We start from the raw sequence: 23,540 nt of genomic DNA on the forward strand, positions 1-23,540 counted from the left end.
ACTGATGTGTATAAAATTGATGACTAATAAGAACCTGCAGTATAAAAAAACAAACAAACAAAACAACTAATACTAAACTTTCATTGGGTTATTTGTATGGAAATATGTTCATATAAATGTTTCAGACATTAAAAAAAAAAAAGAGGGAGGGGATATGGGGATATATGTATACATATAACTGATTTACTTTGTTATACAGCAGAAACTAACACAACATTGTAAAGCAATTATACTCCAATAAAAATGTTAAAAACAAACAAGGAAGGGAGAATAGACAAATCTCCCAGAAATACAGAATTTTAAATAATTTATGTAGGTACACCTCCCCCAAGGAGATAGAGTATAATTAACCACCCCTTAAGTGTGGGTTTGCATAGCAACTTTCTTTCAAAATGTATAGTATGAAAAGGAGGAATAAAACTAAGTTCACAGTGGAAAAACCTGACAAAACTACCTCAGCCAGTTAATATCAAAGTTAACATCATCAGTGGTGTCCTGTTGATAGCATGTACCCCTTAAATGATGTGATGAGATTGGCACCTTACCTCTAGGGTTTTCCTCTCATAACCCCACAACTCCAGTCTAACCATGAGAAAAACATTAGACAAACAAAAATTGAGGCCCATTGTACAAAATACAAAAATTGAGGCAGATTCTCCTCAAAACTGTCAAGACCATCAAAAACAAGGAATGTTTGAGAAACTATTGCAGTTTAGAGGAGCCTAAGGAAACATGATGACTAAAGATAATTCACCATCTAGATGGGATCTTGGAACAGCAAAGGAACATTAGGTAAAAGCTGAGGAATCTAAATAAAGGATAGGCTTTGATTAATAATCTGTCAACACTGGTTCGTGGTCGCAAACCTACCACAGTAAGATGTTAACCAATAAGGGAACTGGTGCAGGGTATATGGGAACTCTCTGTACTATCTTTGCAACTTTTTTGTAAATCTAAAATGATTCTAAAATTAAACCTTTATTAAAAATAAAAAAGTAGATTGAGAAAATTTAACCCTATTTTTTGTCTGTCTCTTATAGGTGAAGAGCTCTTTTTTTTCTTTCCTTTCTTCTGTGGTCTCTCTCCTGACCTCGTGAAGAGCTCTTATTGAAGCAACGAAAATCAGCTCCACACCTCTTCAGCTTGAGTGCTTCTCCACTTTTTGCAGCTGAAATATGATTGTTATGTTTAATCACAATCAATGGGGTAAAAAAAATTGAACTTTGATTTATTTTAAAGGAATGTTGTCCCTTAGTTTTGCTAAATGGTCCAGCTTAGTTTCTCCTTGCTATTAAATTTTCTGGCTTATAAATTTTGTATTACATTTAAAATATAAACCAAATAAAAGATTTTACTAACATGATTCTTTATGCTTCTTTGCTCTCAATAAAATGTCCTTACGTCATTAGTCAATTTCAAGGGTCAATCTCATAATTTGGTTCTCATAGTTTGGTTTCCTAACAGGAGATTTCGGTCCACAGCTACTCAGCTCTCTTTCCTCTAAGAAGTTTAAGAGATAGAGAAAACGGCTACAGACAACTATTCTAAGACGTTTATGGTACATTTAGCCAACACTTTTGCTCCTTTTCACATTATCTATAAGCATTATCAATGCTGACAAAGCAACAATGCACTATGCTCTGCTTCCCAACTGCATACCTGATGGTTTCATTGTTGTGTTATTGATTTTCTTTCTCTTTTGGATATGAAGTATCAGAGCAAGTAATAAAAATTCAATTATCAATTCAATATGATTCAATTTTGGTTAAATATTGATGGATAAATGTGTGAAGAAACTATTTTTTTCACATTTCTCATCCTGTTTGATCCTCTGCAACATTGTACCCTGATGAAAATCTCACTTCCTAATTTCCTTTCGTTCTCCTCCTACACTTCTGAGTCCATTTCATTTGTTGGATTGGGGGTTGGGGGAGGCAAAACTATCTACTATAAGTAGATATTTCACTATAAGTATACTGTGAAATGTCAGTGAGATAAAACGTAAAAGCACCTGGAACTTAAGAGGCATTCAACAAACTTGAGTGTTTTGCCCTTCTTTACTGGCCTTATAGATGTAGGTGCTTTGCAAGGTTCTTTCCTGGGTCCACTCCTTTTACAACTCATGTTCTTCTTAGAGTCCTCTACTCCCGTGTCTTCAGACGTCTCCTATACACCAAGGAGGACTGTATTCCTAGTTTCTCCCTTACTATTGATCTTCAGAATGTCTCTTCAGCTGCCTACTAAACAAGTCCATCTGGATGTGCCCTACCCCTTCTCTACACAACGGGTCAAAAGATATTACCACTCAGTTGTTTAAGGTGAGGGAGAAATCTAGATATCAGTGAAAGCTGAACTGTCTCAGCATACCATTCTCCCTTCTCCTCACATCTAATCCAACACCAACTTCTGTCATTTAAACTCCACTTAATACCCCCAGTGGATGATCTATTTTGTTTGTTGCTGTATCTGTGGTGCCTAGAACAATGCCTGACACCTAGTAGATACATACTGAAATCATTTATTGAATGAATTAATCTGTCCTCTCTTCTTTGTCTGCACTGCCATGGATGTAGTCCAAGCCCTAATTATGTCTTTGGAGACTCACATTTGTAGCTCCTGAACAAGTTTCTCTGCCTCTAGTAACCCCAGCTCCCATTGCCTTCTCTCCAATCCATCCTGTACACAGCTTGCCATGAGTAAACTGTAAACATCCTAAAAAAATTTCCCTGGTGCTCCACAATATAACCTCAGTCTAACTCGTTAGCCTATTCTCCCACTATTTTTTCACTCTACAAATTCCCTATTTTCCCTACGTTCAACACACATACTTTTTTCAAATTTCAAATTCCAGCTTTTCATTGTTATATATATAGGAAAGAAACTGACTTTTGTATATTAACCTTGTATCCAGCAACTTTGCTATAACTGCTTATTGTTTGCTGGAAATTTTTTTTTTTTTTTTGATTCCTTGGGATTTTCTACGTAATCATGTCAACTTTTAATATAGTTTTATTTCTTCCTTCCCAGTCTGTATTTAAAGTTTAATTTCCTTTTCTGGAGTTATTGCATTACCTAGGACTTCCAGTACAAAGTTTAATAGGAGTGGTGAGGGAATTCCCAGTGTTTAGGACTCTTCACTTTCACTGCCAAGGGTGTGGGTCAGGGAATTAAGATCCGGAAAGCCATGAGGCGTGGCCAAAAAAAAAAGTGTGGTGAGAGCAAACAACTTCACCTTGTTCCTGATCTTAGGGGGAAGGAATCTAGCAATCTAGTTTCTCACCATTATGATGTTAGCTATAGGTTTTTTGTACATGTTCTTTATTAAATTGAGGAAGTTCCCCCTGTATTCCTAGTTTGCTGAAAGTTTTTATCATGAGTAGGTGTTGGATTTTGTAAAATGCTTTTTCTGTACCTATTGATGTGATCAAATGATTTTTCTTCTTTAGCTTGTAGATGTGATGGATTACATTAACTGATTTTTGAATGTTGAGCCAATTTACACACCTGGAATAAATCCCACTTGGTCATGGTGTATAATTCTTTTCCTGTACTACTGGATTTGATTCGCTAATATTTTGTTAAGAATTTTTGCATCTATGTTCATGATAGATATGGGACTGCAGTTTTCCTTTCTTGTAATGTCTTTATCTGCTTTTGGTGGAAGGGTGATGCTTGCCTCATAGAATGGATTAAGATGTGTTCTCTGCTTCTATTTTCCGAAAGAGATTATAGAGAGTTGGTGTGATTTCTTCCTTATATGTTTGATAGAATTCACCAGTAAACCCATCTGGGCCTGGTGCTTTCTGTCATGGAAGGTTATTAATTATTGATTAAAATTTTTTAATAGATATGGGCCTATTTAGATTATTTCTTCTTGTGAGACTTTTGGTAGATTATGTCTCTCAAAGAAATTGGTCCATTTCATCTAGGTTATCAAATCTGTCAGCACAGAGTTGTTCATATTATTCCTTAATTATCCTTCTATTCTTCATAGGATCTGTAGTGATGGCCCCCTTCATTCCTGATATTAGTAACTGTCTTCTCTTTTTATCTTAGTCTGGCTAGAGTTATCAATTCTATTGATCTTGTCAAGGAACCAGACTTTGGTTTCATTGATTTTCTTTATCAGCTTCTTGTCTTCAAGTTTCACTGATTTACACTCTATTATAATTTTTATTATTTCTTCCCTTCTGCTTACTTTGGATTTAATTTGCTTTTTTTTCCAGTTTCCTAATGTGGAAGCTTAAATTATTGACCTTAGATCTTTATTCTTTCCTAAGATATGCACTGTTTTCACTGCAACCCACAAATTTTGATAAGTTGTATTTTCATTTTCATTTAGTTCAAAATAGTTTTAAATTTCTCTTGAGATTTCTTCTTTAATCCATATGTTATTTAGAAGTATGTTGTTTATTTTTTATTTATTTATTTATTGGCTGCATCAGGTCTTAGTTGCAGCATGTGGGATCTTCGTTGCGGTATGGAGGATCTTTCGTTGCGGCACGAGGGCTCTTCACTGTGGCTCACAGGCATCTCTCAAGTTGCGGCGCACAGGCTCCAGGGCTTGTGGGCTCTGTAGTTTGTGGCATGCGGGCTCTCTAGTTAAGGCACGTGGGCTTAGCTGCCCCACAGCATGTGGGATCTTAGTTCCCTAACCAGGGATCAAACCCACGTCCCCTGCATTGGAAGGCAGATTCTTTACCACTGGACCACCAGGGAAGTCCCAAAGTATGTTGTTTAATCTCCAAGTTTTGAGGGAATTTCCAGGTATCTTTCTGTTATTGATTTTCAGTTTCATTTCATTGTGGTCTGAAAGCATACATTTTAGGATATCTATTCTTTTTAACTTGTTAAGGTGTGTTTTATGGCCCAGGCTGTGGTCTACCTTGGTGAATGTTCTATGTGAGCTTGAGTGTACTCTGCTGTTGTTGGATGAAGTGGTTTAGAAATAACAATTAGATCCAGTCGATTGATGGTGCTGTTGAGTTCAACTATGTCCTTACTACTTTTCTGCCTGCTGAATCTGTCCATTGTTGATAGACGGGTATTGAAGTCTCCAAATATAGTAGTGGACTCGTCTACTTCTCCTTGCAGTTCTATCAGTTTTTGCCACATGTATTTTGACACTCTATTGTTGATGCTCTGATTTTAACTGAGCAGTTTATGATTCCGTTTTCTCCATCCTCTTAGCTATCAACTATATTTTAAAAAATTTTACAGTTCCGAAACTTCAATCTGTCTGCTTATATTACCCATCTGTCCTTGCATGTTGTCTACTTTTTCCATGAGAGCCCTTAGCAAATTAAACATAGCTGTTTTAAATTTCTGTTCTGTTCTGAGAATTTCAACATCCCTGCCATATCTGAGTCTGGCTCTCATGCTTGATTTGTCTCTTCAAATTGTGCTTTTTCTTGCCTTTTATCATCCTTCGTAATTTTTTTGATTGGAGGCCAGACATGACGTATCAGGACATAGGAACTGAGGCAATTAGGCTTTTATTGTAAGGTTTTATGTTAATCTAGATAGGAGCTAGGCAGTACTTAACGTTTTCTTTAGCTCTAAGTGGCAGAGGCTTGTTTCCTCTATTTTCCTTGTTGTTTTGTCTTCTTCCCTGTTGTGTTTTTTCCCTAAGAATTCTTTCTTAAAGAGTCTGTCTTGGAGCTCTGTCATACTCCACAGATACTACACTGGAACTCTGTTGTCATGGTGGAAGGGTATTTGAGAAGCATTCAATAATCTTATATCTATCTCTGTCTTTTATTTGGCCTGGGTCCCTGGGCTGTGACCTTCAGAAGTATTTCTTAGACATTTTTTTCTCTTCTCCCATGATATAAGAAGGCTAAAGGGGGCTGAAATTGTCTAACTTGCTTTTCCCCAGGTGAGATAAGGCTCTGGTAGAGTAATTTCCTTCAGAGGGCAGGCCTTTGTCACGGAAAATGATCTGGGTGTATTTCAAAATAGTTACCTTCTCCTCCCCTGAAACACAAGGGGATCCCTGATCTTAATCATGAGAACTTGGTGGGGTTCCTGGGGATAAATCTATAAAGTGTGGGGGGTCTCCTAAGAGTGGGGTTTTTAACTGTCAAGCCAGTTGGCATCCAGTAATTTCTCAAAGTTACCATTTCACTGTTCATATCAGTTACTGGCCCAAGCAGTTCTGCTCCTGGTAAGCTGATCTCTAATGTGATTCTATCTGTCTGTTTCTGCAGTTTGGGAGTGGTGGTTTGCCCTATGACCTCAATTCTCCGTCGGATCTAAGAAAAGGCATTGATTTTTCTGCCTGTTCAGCCTTTTTCTTATGATTCCATTTTCTCCATCCTCTCTTAGCATATCAACTATATTTTTTTAAATTTTATAGTTCTGAAATTTCAATCTGTCTGCTTACATTACCCATCTGTCCTTGCATGTTGCGGGATGTGTCTTGCTGTGAGGATGGAGTGATGACTTCAGCTCCTTATATGCTGGAGCTGAAACTGGTAATTGCCTACAAACTCTTTTTTTAAAGTTCTTCCCTGTTTTCGCTATAAAGCAGGGCTGAAATAATCCTCTCTGAGGAGTCTTCCCTGATCTCTCTCTGCTAAATGAAAAGCTCCTGCCTGTGTACTCTAGTACTTGGTAAAACTACAAGTATTTCATATACTGACTCTTAGCTCTGTGACTCTGTGAATGCCTGGAGAACAGGCTTTTTGGCTTATCTTTGCATTTCCTGCATATGGTATAAATAATTGTCTGCTTAATTGAAAGGAAAAAGGAACAAAACACTGTTCACTAATTAAAAACAAAGTACTACTTTTATTTGGCTCACTTCTCCATTTATTAGAATAACCACATGTGGAGAGGCACAAAGCACTTAAGTTTTACATAACTACAAAGTTATCACAAATCCCAAACTTTTTAGCCACAGATACTTCACTTACTCTGTTTAAAGAAAAAGCTTTCAAGACATCTGAGTTAGCCTGATACAGAGACCCTGAATAAATGGGAACTACATATTTTTAAATGCTTGTACTTCCTGCTCTAATAATGTCTTCTTTAAATTGAATCCAGCATAAAAGGGATTGAAATATGTAAGGTCATGATGCAAATGCTTTTGAGAGATAGTGAAATTAATCTGTACAACATGGAAAAAGATGTAATGCGCACAGAAGGTCTGCAAGGGTTCACTGAGCCATCTGGGCTTCCATGGCTTGTGCTGTCCATTCTGGTGCTGTCTGACTGATTTTCTCCAAAAGGTTATTCACTTGGAAACAAAGCGATTGGATCTGTTTGTCCCAGGTTGGCAGGGCTTCTCGTGCTAAAGAAAAAAGGAATAATGTACAAAGTTGAAATTACTCCTTTGCAACCACGGTGCATGTTGAGTTAGAAGATAAATACAGTAACATTGATTTTTAAAGTTTACTCCAAAGATCTTAGTTAATGAAATTAAGCTAATTAAGAAATAGCTAAGAAAAGTACCCCAATCACTGGCACATAGTATAAACAAAACAAAACAAAAAAACACACACAAAATAAAACCAACCAACCAAACCACCTCAACCGCAGCAATAAGACAGACAACTTCACTGAGGCCAACTGTTTCCTCACCAATGTTTACTGCTTCATAAGACACTGCCACCTACTGGCGAAAGTGAAACTTGAAAACACTACGTTAAGTGAAAGAAGCTAAAAGGTCACATATTGTATGGTTTCATTCATATCAAATATCCAGAACAGGTAAATCCATAGAGACAGAATAGAAATTGGTTGCCAGGGGTTAGGGAGAGAGGTATGAGGAGTAATTGCTTAAGGGGCATGGGATTTCCTTTTGGGAAGATGAAAATGTTCTGGAACTAGGTAGAAATGGTGGTTGCATTAACATTGTAAACATACTAAATGTTACTGAATTTTTCACTTTTAAATGATTAATTTCATGTTATGTGAATTTCAACTCAATTAAAAAATAGCAGTGGAGGAATAGGGATTGCTTTACTAACAGTAAAACTTACTATAAATTTATTACCTAATATCGTTACAGATCAATGGAACCAAATAGAGTACAGAAATAGATCCGAACATATATGTGGAACCTAATATACGCCAAAGATCAGAAAGGATGTTTCATTTAATAAATGATATTTGCATAATTGGCAATCCATCTTTAAAAAAAAAAAACAACTACACCATGCCTTAAAATTATACACAAAAATGAACTGCAGACAGATTAAATTTCTAAATATAAAACAATAAATAAAATATTAGAAGAAATTTTAGGAAAATATTAATTTTATCCCAAAATGAGGGAGACTTTCTTAATCAATACAGAAAACACAAAAGCCATAAAACTAAAAATGGACATATTTGGCTGCAAAAGAGCTTTTAAATGTGTTTATGGTATGCATTGCGTTACAGAAACACAACTGACAGAAAGAGAAAAATATCTGTAACACAGATAGGATAGGTGTGGAAGGGGAAGGAAGGAAATAGACAAGAAAAACTAACATGAATTCACAGAAAAGGAAATACTAATGGCCAATACATGGAAAGATATTAAACTTCACTAGTGCCAAGGAAATGCACAATAAAACAATAACATAGTATTTTCTCGCCAACAATTGGCAAAAGATAAAAAGAAGAATAATATCCAGTTCTTAAAGATTCATTCTCTCATATTGGTGGAAGTGTAAATGGCTACACCTTTCTGGAAAGCAAACTAGCAGTAGCTATTAAGAATCAAAACACATATATCCTCTGATGCAAAGTATGCAATTTCTGAGACTCTGTTGTATAGAACTAAGTGTCCCAGTATATAAAGGTACGCACAAGGAAACTGCCTGAATGTCCATCAACAGGTGAATAGTTGAACTCCACGAAATATTATACAGCTATTAAAACAAATAACTTAGATTTATATCTAGTGACTTGCAAATATATTCACGGTACATTAACTTAAAAAAAAAAACAAAATCACTTTGGGACTTCCCTGGTGGTCCAGTGGCTAAGACTCTGAGCTTCCACTGCAGGGGGCATGGGCTAGATCCCTGGTCAGGGAAGTTCCACATGCCACGAAGTGTGGCCAAAAAAACCCCAAACAAAGAAACAAAAACAAACAAAAACCACTTCATAGAACACTATGTACTTTAAAATTAGAAAGTAAAATATCCCATATTCTATCAAGTTGGTATACGTTAATTTAAATTGTGTTTACTTGGTGACGCCTCTGCTATACTATTCATCATATACTGTGTTTGCTCATTCAGTAATTATTTATTTCCCACTTACAACGTGCAGGGCACTGGAAAAGATGTTGGATATACCATGGAGAACAAGAAACACTTAATATCTATCACTAGGAAGCTGAGCTTGGTTAACAGAAACAGACATTTAGACAAATTCAGAAATTCAGGGTGACAAGAACATATAACTTAAAGCCATACCTAACCTGGGAAGTCAGGAAAATCATTATTGATTAACATTGTTCAAACTAAGACATGGGGACAAATAGAAGATGGCTGGAGAGGCTGCTTGTGGAGAGTGATGACTATTTTGGAATGTTTAAAGTGGGAAAGAATTTACAATGCTGGAAAAAACAAAAAGTCCTGTGAGCTGGATTGGAAAGAGAAAACCATAAAGGATCACGCAGAACCTTTTGGAGACTTTGTCGAATCTTACTCTACAAGCAATGGGGAAGCCATTCATCAGCATGTCAAGGAAGAGAGTAACATTTAATAATTTGGTTTTTATTTCTTTTTTCTGTTTGTTCGCATTTTTAAAAGATCACAATCCCTCTGGCTCTACTAGGGCAACTGGACTAGAAAGGAGCTATTGTAGATATGAGAAAAAAAGCTAAAAGGCTGGGGCTTCCCTGGTGGCGCAGTGGTTGAGAATCTGCCTGCCAATGCAGGGGACACGGGTTCGAGCCCTGGTCTGGGAAGATCCCACATGCTGCGGAGCAACTAGACCCGTGAGCCACAACTACTGAGCCTGCGAGTCTGAAGCCTGTGCCCCGCAACAAGAGAGGCCGCGATAGTGAGAGGCCCACGCACCGCAATGAAGAGTGGCCCCCGCTTGCCGTAACTAGAGAAAGCCCTCGCACATAAACGAAGACCCAACACAGCCAAAAATAAAAAATAAATTTAAAAAAAAAAAAAAAGCAAAAAGGCTATTTCTTAAGCCCAGAAGGGTTTCGGGGGTTCAGAACAGGCTGGTGACAGTAAGAAATGAAGAAAAGACCATGGATTCCAGATACACTAGGAGGTAAAATTCGAAGGATTCTGGGCAGTGAAGAAGAGAAGGGGTCAAGGGTAAGGAATGCTGGAGAAAGTGAACAGTGTAGTTTCTGGCTGGCTGGCTGGCTGCTTTGGGAGGCAGGCAGTGGGGGAGATAGTGAATTCAGTTTGGGGTATATTCATTCTGAGAAGCCCACGAAGCAATCAGGTGGGAAACACCTATTAGTCAATCAGAGCCGCTGAATCTGGGACTCAGAAGGGAGATTTACACTAGAAATCTAAGCGCTGTCTGCATAGAGATGGTAACTGAATCAATGGGAATAGGTGAGATTACCTAGGGTAACAACAGAGTGAGGAGAAGAAGGCCGAGGAGCATGTCCTGAGCAACCCCAATATTTAAACTCAAAGCACTACAGAATCTACAAAGACAACTGGGAAGAATACCTGGAGAGATAGGAGGGAAAACAGGAGAACAGGGTGAAGGAGATGACAGAAGTCAAGAAGGGGCGGGGGCACTCAGAAAGGAGTGAGTGATCAACCCTATTCAATATGCGGAAAAGTCAAGATGAAGCCTGAAAGATAAAAGGATTTTTGTTAAAATGGAAGAGACCTGACCATGTTTAAATATTGATAAAAAGAAGCCAACAGAGAAAGAAAGGATGAAAATAGACAAAATAATTGCTAAGCTCAGGTTCCTAAAAAAGATTTCTTTTTTGGAGCAGGGAGTGGCAGAGTTCAGAGAAGGGATCCAAAGTGCAAGAGGAAGAACTGGGGAGAGAGATGGAAACCATCTCCCATATAACACGAAAGAAGAAAAAGACAGAATTAGATCTATAGTGAACAGAGAGTGAAGGAGGAGAAAAGTCAGAGGTTTAGGAAAATGAAATCTGAAATAGTCATTGCAGAGTAGGGAAAAAGTGGACTAGAGAAATGTATCAAGAATCCCAGGCAGCGTTAAGAATTCAGGACCTTGAATTTTGCAGTGGCATCAATCTGTCTGGTGCTCTGACTCTTCTCCAGCAACGTTAGTTAGTTACTCAAGTACAGGCATGGAAAAGATGGAGAATGGGTTCATTCAAGGTGAAGTTTTGCTGGACAGCAGGAACAAAAAGTTCGCAGGCAAGTGTTCTGGGGCATCTGTAAAAGAGTAACTGAATCATGAAAATGATTGAAATCCTGATTTCATGATTCATGATGAATCATGAAATCTAAGCTGGATAGGAAGAACAGTAAAGGTTAAAAAAGGGCTGAGCTGACTGAAAGAAAGTGAAAGTCAATAGACCAGAGGCTCCAATGCAGTCAAGGAAGAGGTAAGGTAGAAGTGCCTGAGAAAGACCACTAGAAAGGCTAGGAAAAGATCATGGTCAGAGTGGGATACTTCAAATTAAAACTGTACAAGTGGAATGGTTCTGGGTAAGGTCCAGGGCATAAATGAGGTGGGAAGAAGGGCTGAGGAGGTATTAAACAATGAGAAAGACAAGAGATCTACTTACCTGTCTGCCTTCATCAGTTTAGTGAGCTGCTGAACAGGAAATGCAACTGTCATTTCTACATGCCCAATACACGGTATGTGGTCAATAAATGTTTGGTGAGTAAATGAGTGAACTAATATAACAATTCCAGTTTCAAATTTTTCCACGGCATAGAAAATGCTGCATTAATTAGATTCACGAATATAAGTTCATAAAAATTATTTTAAATTATTTCTTTGGGAAATAAGCTCATTCCAGTAGTAAAATTCTGGGCCAAAGGAAATTGCTCAACATGTTTTAATCACAAATATACAACACTTCATTGCCATTTTATTATGATATAAACAAGCAAAACTTCTTACTTTCAAAATGAACTATTCCATCAATCTGATCAATAAATCCATTCATACGTCCTTCTGTTATCATTTGCGATGCTATCTTTTCTGCCTGTTTAAAAAAAACAATAAATTCTTAGACACTTTAATTATCATTTCTAGTTATTCACATATTCTCACCAAGAGAAATGAAAGCTCTTGGTTTAGCTACCCATCACTAAGCTTTACATATGTGTTCATCTGCCATTCATTACAAGAGTAAATCTTGTAAATTTGCCTGTTATATCCCCCCAATTCTTTCTGGGTACAATCCATTATTTTAAGTTAATTGGGATCTGTTTTTCTTGTTGTAAGATTTTAAGCAAGAATCTAGCCTTCTAACCAACTTTGCTCTCTGCTCAAAATCAAACTAACGATTTTTCCTCTCACTGGGATCCACATCTCAAAAAAATCCCTAGCTTTTCTTATTTTATTTCATTTCAATTTTCACAGTATTTATCACCCCCAAAACTCTCTAAGACAGTAATATTTTTGAAGAAAAAATTGAAAGGAGGAATAATGCTCAAATTTAAAAGGGAAATGAAAGGATTTAAAAGACCATTAAAGGGGAGCAAAAGGTCCTCTACCTAATTCCTAAAGAAATACTTCATGTTTACTGTCTGTTTAGCAAACTGGGTTGTGACAGTCATTTTAGTAACTCTGACCATCTTCACAATCAACCCTAAATCACTCTTGAACAGACTGTGACTAGCATTTATTGTTAAAAATATATTCACTTGCCTTAGTCTCAGCAAGGGATCATACCTCAAAGCCTAAGAAGAAAGCATCTTTTAATGGTAACTGAAGCCTTGGTTCCGAAATTGTTCCACTTCCTTTACTGTGTGTTGAATGTGTACACGTAAAGGAATTGTATTAGAAAATACTAAATTAAAATTTCACTAACAGATAAAAGGGGATGTGACCATAACTACATGACTTTAAGCTCTACAAATTTTGTAGTGAGGTGGATGGACCTAGAGTCTGTCATACAGAGTGAAGTAAGTCAGAAAAAGAAAAACAAATACCGTATGCTAACACATACATATGAAATCTAAAAAAAAAAATGGTTCTGAAGAACCTAGGGGCAGGACAGGAATAATGACGCAGACGTAGAGAATGGACTTGAGGACACAGGGAGGGAGAAGGGTAAACTGGGATGAAGTGAGAGAGTGGCACTGACATATACACACTACCAAATGTAAAATAGATAGCTAGTGGGAAGCAGCCGCATAGCACAGGGAGATCAGCTCAGGTAGATCAGCTTGGTGCTTTGTGACCACCTAGAGGGTGAGATAGGGAGGGGATATGGGGATATATGTATACATATAGCCGATTCACTTTGTTATACAGCAGAATCTAACACAACAATGTAAAGCAATTATACTCCAATAAAGATGTTAAAAAAAAAAGTTCTACAAGTTAGGTAAAAGTAAGGTTGATTGCTTGCTTTTACTGTTATTTAAAATTAAGAGAATGTTTTATAGATGTTACCTGAAATACCCTCTAAATACAACCGGTACTTTTTTGGAATTTAAAAATAGCCAACCAAACGTTAGCATGACTAAGAATAAAATTAACTCCCTAATAACTCAGTCAACTTCTTAAGTTAAATCAAGCACAGAAGTTACAGTAGAATAGCCTAGAGTATTACCATAGTCATTCTCTCAAAGAGATGAACTTTTTAAACTTTGAGTCAATCTAGGGCAGAAAAAAGAATTAAGGCATAGATCAAATGTTAGTTAAAAATCAGAAACCACTATGAAGTGGATTTAAACAGATACTAAACAAAGATGTTCTAACAAAATGGATATCATAACCTGGAACCCCTTTGAGATTTCCATTCTAGGTCACTTTACCATAAAATACAACTTAAAAAAAAAAAAAGAAAATCAAAGACAATTCCATTACAGTACTATTTTAACATTCAAATAATTTATTTCCATTTACCTTAGGCTTTTTATGTATATTTTTGTTGCAACTGCCAATATTTAGCAATTACAGTCGTCTCTCAGTATCCATGGGGGATTGGTTCCAGTAGCCCCCATGAATACCAAAATCCACAGATGCTCAAGACCGTTATATAAAATGTAGTAGTACAATGAATACAGTTGGTCCTCTAAAATATTCCTCCAAAATATCCACAAGTCTTGTATCTGCAGATATGGAGGTCCAACTGTATATATTTTATTTTCTCTTTATGTCAATAATTTAGTCTCTTAACTTCCTTTTATGTATTGGAAATAAGAAAATACCTTAGCTGCAGGAATCTCTAAAAGGGCTCCAAGTTCCTCAAAGGTAATATTATTATATAATTTGCTTGCAGACAATAAATTGTGTTCAATAACAGCTCTGTCCAAGATGCTAGAACCTTAAATATAAATAAGAATGTTATAATTTTGAAACTAGTTTTACACTCTTAACAGATGCATCTTGTTAAAAATTTTCTAGGCATGTACTAACTCATAATCATTGCCTTTATTCCTATCAAAATTTTAAAAGTAACCAAAATCCCTTGATACATTTTGAATAACATGCAGTTAAATACAAATAACATTTAGAAAATGATTGGCAAGTAGTTATTAACTAGCTGAACAGATTTAATCCTCTGGGTTTGGGGTTTTGCTTCCTTGGACTAGCTATCAACTTCATTAACTTTTCTTTTCTTTCTATAAACACATACTTTTATTAGCAAGCAGCAGCAAAACAATCATGCAAACAATCATGCTGTTTGTAAGCTTGATAAGTCAAAAAATACTGCTCAATGGAAATATCTCTATTCCCCTGGGCACTTCACAAGCACTTTACTCTGAGGCAAACGTGAGAAATGTTTGGAAGGCAGGATCCCTTCATGAGATATCAGGCACAGGATCCTCCCTTAAGTAAGATAATACAGGGCCTGACAAAGTTATGTACCTCAGGCCCCATCCTGAAGGTGTGGCTCACCCAATTCTTTTTTTTTCCTTTCCAGTTTTATTGAGATATAATTGACATATAACATTGTATTCATTTGTACAACATAGTGAGTTGATATATGTATATATTGTGAAATGATTACCACTATAAGTTTAGTTAATTAACATCATCACCTCACACAGTTATAATATTTTTTCTTGTGACAACTTTTAAGATCTACTTTTTTAGCAACTTTCCAATATAAAGACCTAAATAAACAGGAAAATATGGAAGACTTAATATTGCTAAGATGGCAGTACTCCCCAAATTGATCTACAAATTCAGTGCAATCCCAGCTGGCTTCTTTGCAGAAATTGACAAGCTGATCTTAAAATCCACATGGAAATTCAAAGGATCCATAGAAGCCAAAACAATTTTAAAAAAGAACAAAGTTGGAAGACTCAAATTTTCTGATTTCAAAACTTACTACAAGGGACTTCTCTGGTGGCACAGTGGTTAAGAAATCTGCCTGCCAATGCAGAGGACGCGGGTTCGATCCCTGGGCCAGGAAGATCCCACCTGCCGCAGAGCAACTAAGCCCGTGTGCCACAACTACTGAGCCTGCACTCTAGAGCCTGCAAGCCACAACTATTGAGCCCACATGCCGCAATTACTGAAGCCCACGTGCTGCAACTACTGAAGCCTGTGCACCTAGAGCCCGTGCTCTGCAACAAGAGAAGCCACTGCAATGAGAAGCCCACGCACCACAATGAAGAACAGCCCCCGCTCGCCACAACAAGAGAAAGCCCGCGTGCAGCAACGAAGGCCCAACGCAGCCAAATATTAAAAATTAAAAAAAAAAACTTACTACAAAGATACAGCAACCAAGACAGTGTGGTACTGGCATGAGGACAGGCATACAGAATAATGGAATAGAATTTAGAGTCCAGAAATAAACTCACATTTACAGTCAACTGATTGTCAACAAAGATGCCAAGGCAATTCAGTGGGGAAATAAGAGTCTTTCCAACAAATGGTGCTGGGACAACTGAATACTCACATGCAAAATAATAAAGTTGGACCCCTACTTTACACCATATACAAAAATTAACTCAAAATGAATCAGAGACCTAAATGTAAGAGCTACAATTATAAAACTTATAGAAGAAAATAGAACAACTTTTCATAACCTTGGATTAGGCAATGGTTTCTTAGATACAACACTGTAAGCACAAGCCACAAAAGAAAAAACATAAATTGGACTTCATCAAAATTAATAACTTTTGTGTTTCAAAAGATACCATCAACAAAGTGAAGAAACAACACACAGAATGGGAGAAAATATTTGCAAATCATTTATCTGATAATAAGATCTAGAATATATAAAGAATTCTTACAATTCAATAATAAAAGCACAAATAACCCAATTTAAAAGTGGCCAATAAGCATATGAAAAGGTGCTTAACACCATTAGCCCCCAGGGAAATGCAAGTCAAAACCACAATAAGATACCACACTTCATACCCACTAGGATGACTAAATCAAAAAGACAGATAATATAACAAGTGTGGGAGAAAATGGAACCCTCACACACAGCTGGCAGGAATGTAAAATGGTGCAGCCACTTTGGAAAACAGTCTGGCAGATCCTAGATAGACTAAATATAGAGTTACCATATGACCCAGTACTTCCACTCCTAGATATACCTCCAAGAGAATTAAAAGCTTATGTCCATACAAAAACTTTTACATGAATGTTCACAGCAGTATTATTAATAGCCAAATAGTGAAAATAACCTAAATGTCCACTAACTGATGAAGAAATAAAATGTGCTTAACAGAATGTTATTTGGCAATAAAAGTGAATGAAGTACTGATGCACACTATAATACAGATGAACCTTGAAAACATCACGTTAAGTGAAAGAAGCCAGTCACAAAAGATCATATATTGTATGATTCCATTTATATGAAATGTCCAGAATAGGCAAATCTATAGAGCAGAAAGTAGACTAGTAGTAACATTCTAAAACTCTGAGAATATACTGAAACCACTGAATTGTAATAACAACAACAAAACTATGTCTCAAGATTGCAAGCCTAGGGTTGTAATGACAATGAACAAAGATGTCCAAGAAAGATAAATAAGGAAGGCAATAAAGTCTAAAATGGAAGAGGAAGAAGACAAAATGCCTGTCCTATATATTGATACATAGTCTCCTATGAGAAATTTGAAAATCATTGGCATTCTCCGAGATCCTCGTGAGTAGCCCTCATTTGATAAAAGAATTATCTGATGTTATCTTCTTTTTTTTTCATGGCCATAAAACTCAAAGTCACATGTGAAGCTCAACTACATCAATTCTGGAAACTCTTTCTTATTTATCTAGCTTTTGTTTGTCAGACATCTTCTTGCAAAAGAATTTATTTAAAGCTGCTCAGAATACACAGAAGACAAGAAAATTTATAAGTTAAAAAGAAAAAGAATAACAACAATCAAAACACACACATTACAGGTGGGCTACAAGTTTAATTTTTTAAACTTTCTGACAGCCCATCAAATTAAGAAAACCGGGACTTCCCTGGTGGCGCAGTGGTTAAGAATCCACCTGCCAATGCAGGGGACACGGGTTCGACACTGGGAAGATCCCACATGCCGCAGAGCAACTAAGCCCGTGTGCCACAACTACTGAGCCTGTGCTCTAGAGCCCACAAGCCACAACTACTGAGCCCACATGCCACAACTACTGAAGCCCGTGCGCTTAGAGCCCATGCTCCGCAACAAGAGAAGCCACCACAATGAGAAGCCCACGCACCGCAACGAAGAGTAGCCCCCGCTCACTGCAACTAGAGAAAGCCCGCGCGCAGCAACGAAGACACAACGCAGCAGAAAATAAAAATAAATTAATCAATTTTTTTAAAAAATTAAGAAAACCAACCAGCTTATCAACTCACAGTGTTTAAATAAGATAAAAATCAATTGCTCCAGAGAATCACAACTAATCCTAAGACTGAAAAGGAATTTTTCTGAGGATCTGCATAAAGAATATCCTATAGAATAAATATCTCCTTTAGACAGAAAGATAATAATCAATTGATTTGTTTCTTAAAGTACAAGTAAATAAAAGAAATTCTATAGGTCAATATAATTACTTCAATGCTCTGGTTTAACTCAGGGCAGTAAGACTGGTGAGGTATATACCTTTCAGCCAAATCTTACATAAATAATTCTTTACAGCTAGATTCTCTTCCATATGGGATGACAGTGAATCCCAGGCGATGAGTCTGACAGATCTGCATGTTTGTCTTGACCTTCTCTATGTTTCTGGTGGCCTACATCTATATTTTTATTATCATGTGTGTTACTGTTATAAGCTACTTTAAAACCTCTGTAGATAAACATACATAAAATAATTGATGTTATGAACAAGCATCTATTACAAAATTCTTTCCTAGCAAAGGCAGTCTGACTTAAGCAAATACTAGGAAACATGACACCAAGTTCTATTCTTATTGGAAACACTTTCCCTTCAGTACCTCGGGCAAGCTATTGTACCAAATTTTGCTCTGTCTAAAATAGGACTGGATAATTATGCTCTGTTACAAACTGATGTTTAAGATTAATTAAGGTACTTATCAAATGGTTTGAGTCTTTAAAAAACCAGGCACTATAAGCCTAGCCTATAATTCTTCTGCTCTTACACTTTCCAAAAAATGCTTTATTCCACGAAATGCTCTCCAATAGAGCTACTCTTAAACTTCAAACTCATATCTGTGTATAATATTCATCTTCAGTCAATACTCCTTCTTTTATCATCAAGTGTTACATAAAAATATTACAGAAAGATATCAAGATGCTTCAAATTTAACGTATGTTCTACTAGTGTGACCTCAGTATTTCCTATCCCATACTTATAAGAAGTAATCATTACCATCAGCTGTAGTTGCTTTCTGGTGAGGCATCAGCATGGCGGCAAATTCCTGAAGTTGATTTCCTCTGATGATCCTATCTAGGTACATTTTCTCGAGGATTCCATAAGCAGCAAGTTGCTGGCACCTTTCATCCTTAAAAAGAGTAGCAAGCATCCGAGAACGCTGCTGTCCTAAGGGGAACAAATGAGCATCACATATTCTCACAATCTGTTTTTTCAATGAAAAACAATCTTTTTTATGACTCCATTTTTGCCTACTAAAATATGCAGATTGATTCTCGTTATTTCTGGTAGTTATGTTCTATACATTTGCTGCCAACACTGTATTAGTGAATACTCAACTCCTGCTCCTAGGGGATATGTGGGGTTAGGTTCCATGGAGCCTCTGGTCACAACATTTTTGTCAGCTGGTCAATATGTAACCTTGTTTTGTGTATTTCTGTTTAAAGGCACCATATTCAATACATATTGTTGATTCATTAACATTGAATTCATGGCTTACACTATAACTCATGCCTGAATTAAGCTTACCTAACTTAACACATGTAGTTTCTCCAAAAGGCACATCACAGACTTCCCACACTTAAGTACAAAAGATAATACTTCAGCACTATGCTAGGGGCCATTTTAAACAGCAAAACCACCAACAAAATGCATGAAAATGTGGAGAATGTGGTATTAAATAGACCACAAAGAGGACACTTGTTTATAGTATGAGAGCTGAAACAAGGTAGAACATTGCCTTGTTCGATCCCAGCTAGAAACATAAACAGGGGGAGTCAAATTTTTTGCTGCTCTGCACATGTCTGCAAATGACTGTGAAAGCATCGTACTTTGAGTACTGATTTGGGGGTGACAAATTTTAGGAAGTAGGCAAAGTCACATATGGAATCTGTGAATAATGAGGATCAACTGTATATTCATTTGTGAAGACTGTGATATACAATCATTCCCTCAGTATCCAATGGGGATTGGTTCCAAAACCACCCCCCCAGTAAATACCAAAATCTGCAGATGCAAAAGTCACTTATGTAAAGTGATGTTGTATTTACATTACCTTCATACATCCTCCCCTATACTTTAGATCATCTCTAGATTATGTATAATACCTAGAGATGATCTATCTATGTAAATGCTATGTAAATCGTTGCTGGCACATGGCAAATTCAAGTTTTCCTTTTGGAACTTCCTAGAATTTTTTTCCCCAAATATTTTCAATCCACAGTTGGTTGAATCTGCGGATGAGGAACCCCTGGATATGGAGAGCCAACTATATGCCAAAATGTTACACGTGGTTCCAGTTATAGTTGTCATTTTCTTCTTCTTGCTTATCTGTACTTCTACAATGAACATGCATTCTTCCCCTAATAATAAGAAATTTATAAAAGATGAACAAACATTTCAGAGATGGGAAATTTGATTTTCATAGTTTCAATTTATACCTTCAAGGACCTTTAAATGGTGAAAAATACATGACAACTGATGACATTAAAAACTGAATTAATGGAAATAATATTATGAACAAACTTTTTCTTTTTAAATTTATTTTTAGCTCTATATACTGAAAGAGCCTAATGACAATGATACCAAGCATCAATGAGCATATCTAGTAACCTGATCTCACTATCCTCATTAAAAGGAACTAGAGATCCTCAAAAAATAGCTGATTTCATGTCTGGAACAGGGAAAGTACAAAAGGAGCCTGAAGCATCTTTTTATGCTATTGATACATTTCAGGCAAGTACTCAAAGACTAATGGGGCTGTGTCAAAAAGACAAAATTTGGTCATATTTGGGATAATTTGAGCATCAAAAAGAATAACAACTATAATTTATTGTAACACACTGAACAAATAAAAAACAGAGTCAAATATACAAGAATGTTCACAGCAGTACTATTACTAATAGCTAATAAGAAGGCAATAGGATAAACAAATTGTGGTATACTCACATAATGGGATACCACGCAACAATGAAAATGATGAAACTGAATGTAACAATGTGGATAAATTTCATAAAGTTGAGCAAAAGAGGCAAGACAAGAGTATATATACTATATGATTTCATTTATATAAATATAAGAAGCAGGCAAAACTAATATATATTAACAATTGCTCTTGGGGGATAGGGGTTGGGGCCAGTGGTTAGGAGAAAGCAGGACAGAATATTTCAGGGTGCTGGTAATATTTTGTTTCTTGTTCTGGACGTTGATTACATGATGGTGTTCATTTGTGACAATTCATCAAATTGTACACTTTTGATATGTACAGTTTTCTGTGTGTATATTATACATGCAGAAAAATAAGCTAAGAAAAAATCCACAGTGATATTTGGGAAAAAAAAAAAGGAGAAAAAAGGAAGTAAAAAGGAAAGCTCCTGAAGAATACTATCTAATAAATACAGAAGAAAAGAATTAGTAAATCAACATTTTTCATTTTCATTTTATATTACACATATAATGAGTGATCCAGGCAAGGATTATTAATAGATATTAAATTATGGAAAGGAATATGTGAAAGGAATTTGGGGAACAGGATTTTTGTAGTGTCAAAGCAGCACCCCATGAATTATTTACAAAATACAAAGAGGACAATGTACCTTTACAATGGAATTTCTACCTTAATCAAATGAACAAACTCAGCATCACTAACAGTGGGACCAACCTGACAGTGTGTGCTCTCTGACGTGATTCAACAGCAAGTACACAGCATCATTATAAGGTATTCTTGCTAGAAAAAAATTAACCTGAATCTAATCTCACCTCTGGCTAACTTCCATTTTACAGGAAATATAGGGGATTAAGGAATAAAAAAACAATATCTATATCAAAAAATCTAGGATGAAGGACATTTTACCTAACAACTTCAAAGTCAGTATTTTTTCTTTTTTTAAGTGAGGCAGCTATACAGTGTTGTATGTCAACTATATCACAATAAAGTTGGCAGGAAAAATAAGGAAACTACTCTAGACTAAAAGAGCCTAAAGACTAAAGAGCCATAATCACCAAATGCCACACATGAAGTTGCTCCTTGTTCAAGGGGAAAAAGGCAGGTATAAAAGATATTCTTGAGCTAACTGGGGCAGTGATAATATGGACCAGCTGCTAAATTCTACAGTGGAATCACTGTTAATTTTTTTAGGGATGATGATGGTATTGCAGTTATGTAGAAAAATGTTCCTGTTCTATGGATATACATGATGATATATAAAGTGGGAGTGTCATGATGGCCTACAAGTTACTTTAAAATGATACATCAAAAAATATGTGTGTGTGCATATGAGAGAGAGTAAGAGAGAAAGCAAATATGACAAAAAGCCAGGAAAATTTAGAAAAAGAGTAATGAAGGGGAAGTAGATCTGCTAGATAATAAAACACTATAAAGCTATAATAATTTGAAGAGCATAGTACAAGTATATTCATAAATAGACAGGCTAATTAACGGAACAGAATACTATGTCCAGAAATCTACTACTGTGTGCTTCAAATCAACAGGGAAAAAAAAGATGGATTATTCAATAAAGAATGCCAGGTTAAATAACTAGCCATTTAGAAAAACAAACAAACAAACGTTAATTTCCTATCTCATTTCTTACACTAAAATAAATCCAACTGGATTAGGATTTATAGGTAAATTTAAGTAGGCGAAACTAATCTATACTAGTGATGACTCTTGGGGGGCAGGGGTTAGAGATCGTGACTAGGAGGAAGCATGAAGGTAAAAAATGAAACCCTAAAGCAGCGATTCTCAAAGGGGGTCCCCATGACCTTTTCAAGGGATCAGTGGTTGACACTAAATTTAGAATAACAAAGACATCATTTGCCTTCTTCACTGAGTTGACATTTGCACTGCTGGTGCAAAAGCAATGGTGGCAAAGATTACTGGCACCATAGCACAAATCAAGGCAGTGGCACTGGCAACAAACTATATTATGCCACACACTCAACAGTCAAAAGAGATAGTTTCACTTAAGAATGTCCTAGCAGCAGTAAAAAATTATTTTCATTAAATCTTGACACTTGAGAACATACCTTTTTAATATTTTGTGTGACGAAATGGGAAATGTACTTACAGCACTTTTGCTATAAACCAAAGTATAATGGTTGTCCCAAGGAAACAGTGCAAGCTGAACTAGTCTCTTTCTCATGGAACACATGCACTTAAAATAACAACTGACAAATTATGGTTTCCAGACTTAGGTATTTGGCAGACGTTTTCTTAAAAATGAGCAAAGTGAGCCTGTTACCACCAACGAACAGCATTTGCTGCCCTTGATAAAATCTGAGTTTTAAAGAAAAAAATTAAAATTTTTGAAAACTTGTATTTGCTACTATGAGGCTGACAACCTTCCAATACTTAAAGGTTTTTCTGATGAGATCAGTGGTAATACATTGTATATGGGATATTGTGTAATAAAGTACATCAATATTTGGAAGCTCTGCATAAATCAGCAAACCAACATTTTCCAAACAACCAATACATGATGGTACAAAATCTTACATGGGTAAAAGATCCATCAACGTTGAAGGCAGACCAAGATTTTAACATTATAGAGTGCAAAATGTTCACTGATATGGTTTCAGATGCCACATTCCAATTAACCCATAAGAAACTACACTACTTGTCAAGTTATAGTATCAAAGATGAATACCCACGATTATCTGAAAAA

At 36.3% G+C, this 23,540-nt stretch overlaps 2 protein-coding genes across 3 annotated transcripts in view; one reads left to right on the forward strand and one right to left on the reverse strand.

Moving 5' to 3' along the window:
- Positions 1–1,363, forward strand: part of LOC118896152 (placenta-specific gene 8 protein) — a 35,731-nt gene extending 34,368 nt beyond the window's left edge. Inside the window, exon 5 of the mRNA XM_036853989.1 lies at positions 1,041–1,363. The gene's annotated coding sequence lies outside the window, so the exon portion shown is untranslated. The remainder of the gene's footprint in view (positions 1–1,040) is intronic.
- A 5,401-nt stretch (positions 1,364–6,764) lies between these two features.
- Positions 6,765–23,540, reverse strand: part of COPS4 (COP9 signalosome subunit 4) — a 41,361-nt gene continuing 24,585 nt past the window's right edge. The window contains exons 7-10 of one of the 2 annotated variants that reach the window (XM_036853371.1): positions 18,874–19,044; positions 14,304–14,419; positions 12,040–12,124; positions 6,773–7,294 (exon numbers count right to left, since the gene is read on the reverse strand). In XM_036853371.1, the coding sequence (XP_036709266.1) occupies positions 7,161–7,294; positions 12,040–12,124; positions 14,304–14,419; positions 18,874–19,044 (506 nt within the window). In that variant the 3' untranslated portion in view covers positions 6,773–7,160. Of the gene's footprint in view, positions 7,295–12,039; positions 12,125–14,303; positions 14,420–18,873; positions 19,045–23,540 lie in introns of both variants that reach the window. The other variant, XM_036853372.1, reaches the window with a different exon arrangement.

Source organism: Balaenoptera musculus, chromosome 5 (assembly GCF_009873245.2).
Source record: "Balaenoptera musculus isolate JJ_BM4_2016_0621 chromosome 5, mBalMus1.pri.v3, whole genome shotgun sequence".
NCBI lineage: Eukaryota > Metazoa > Chordata > Mammalia > Artiodactyla > Balaenopteridae > Balaenoptera > Balaenoptera musculus.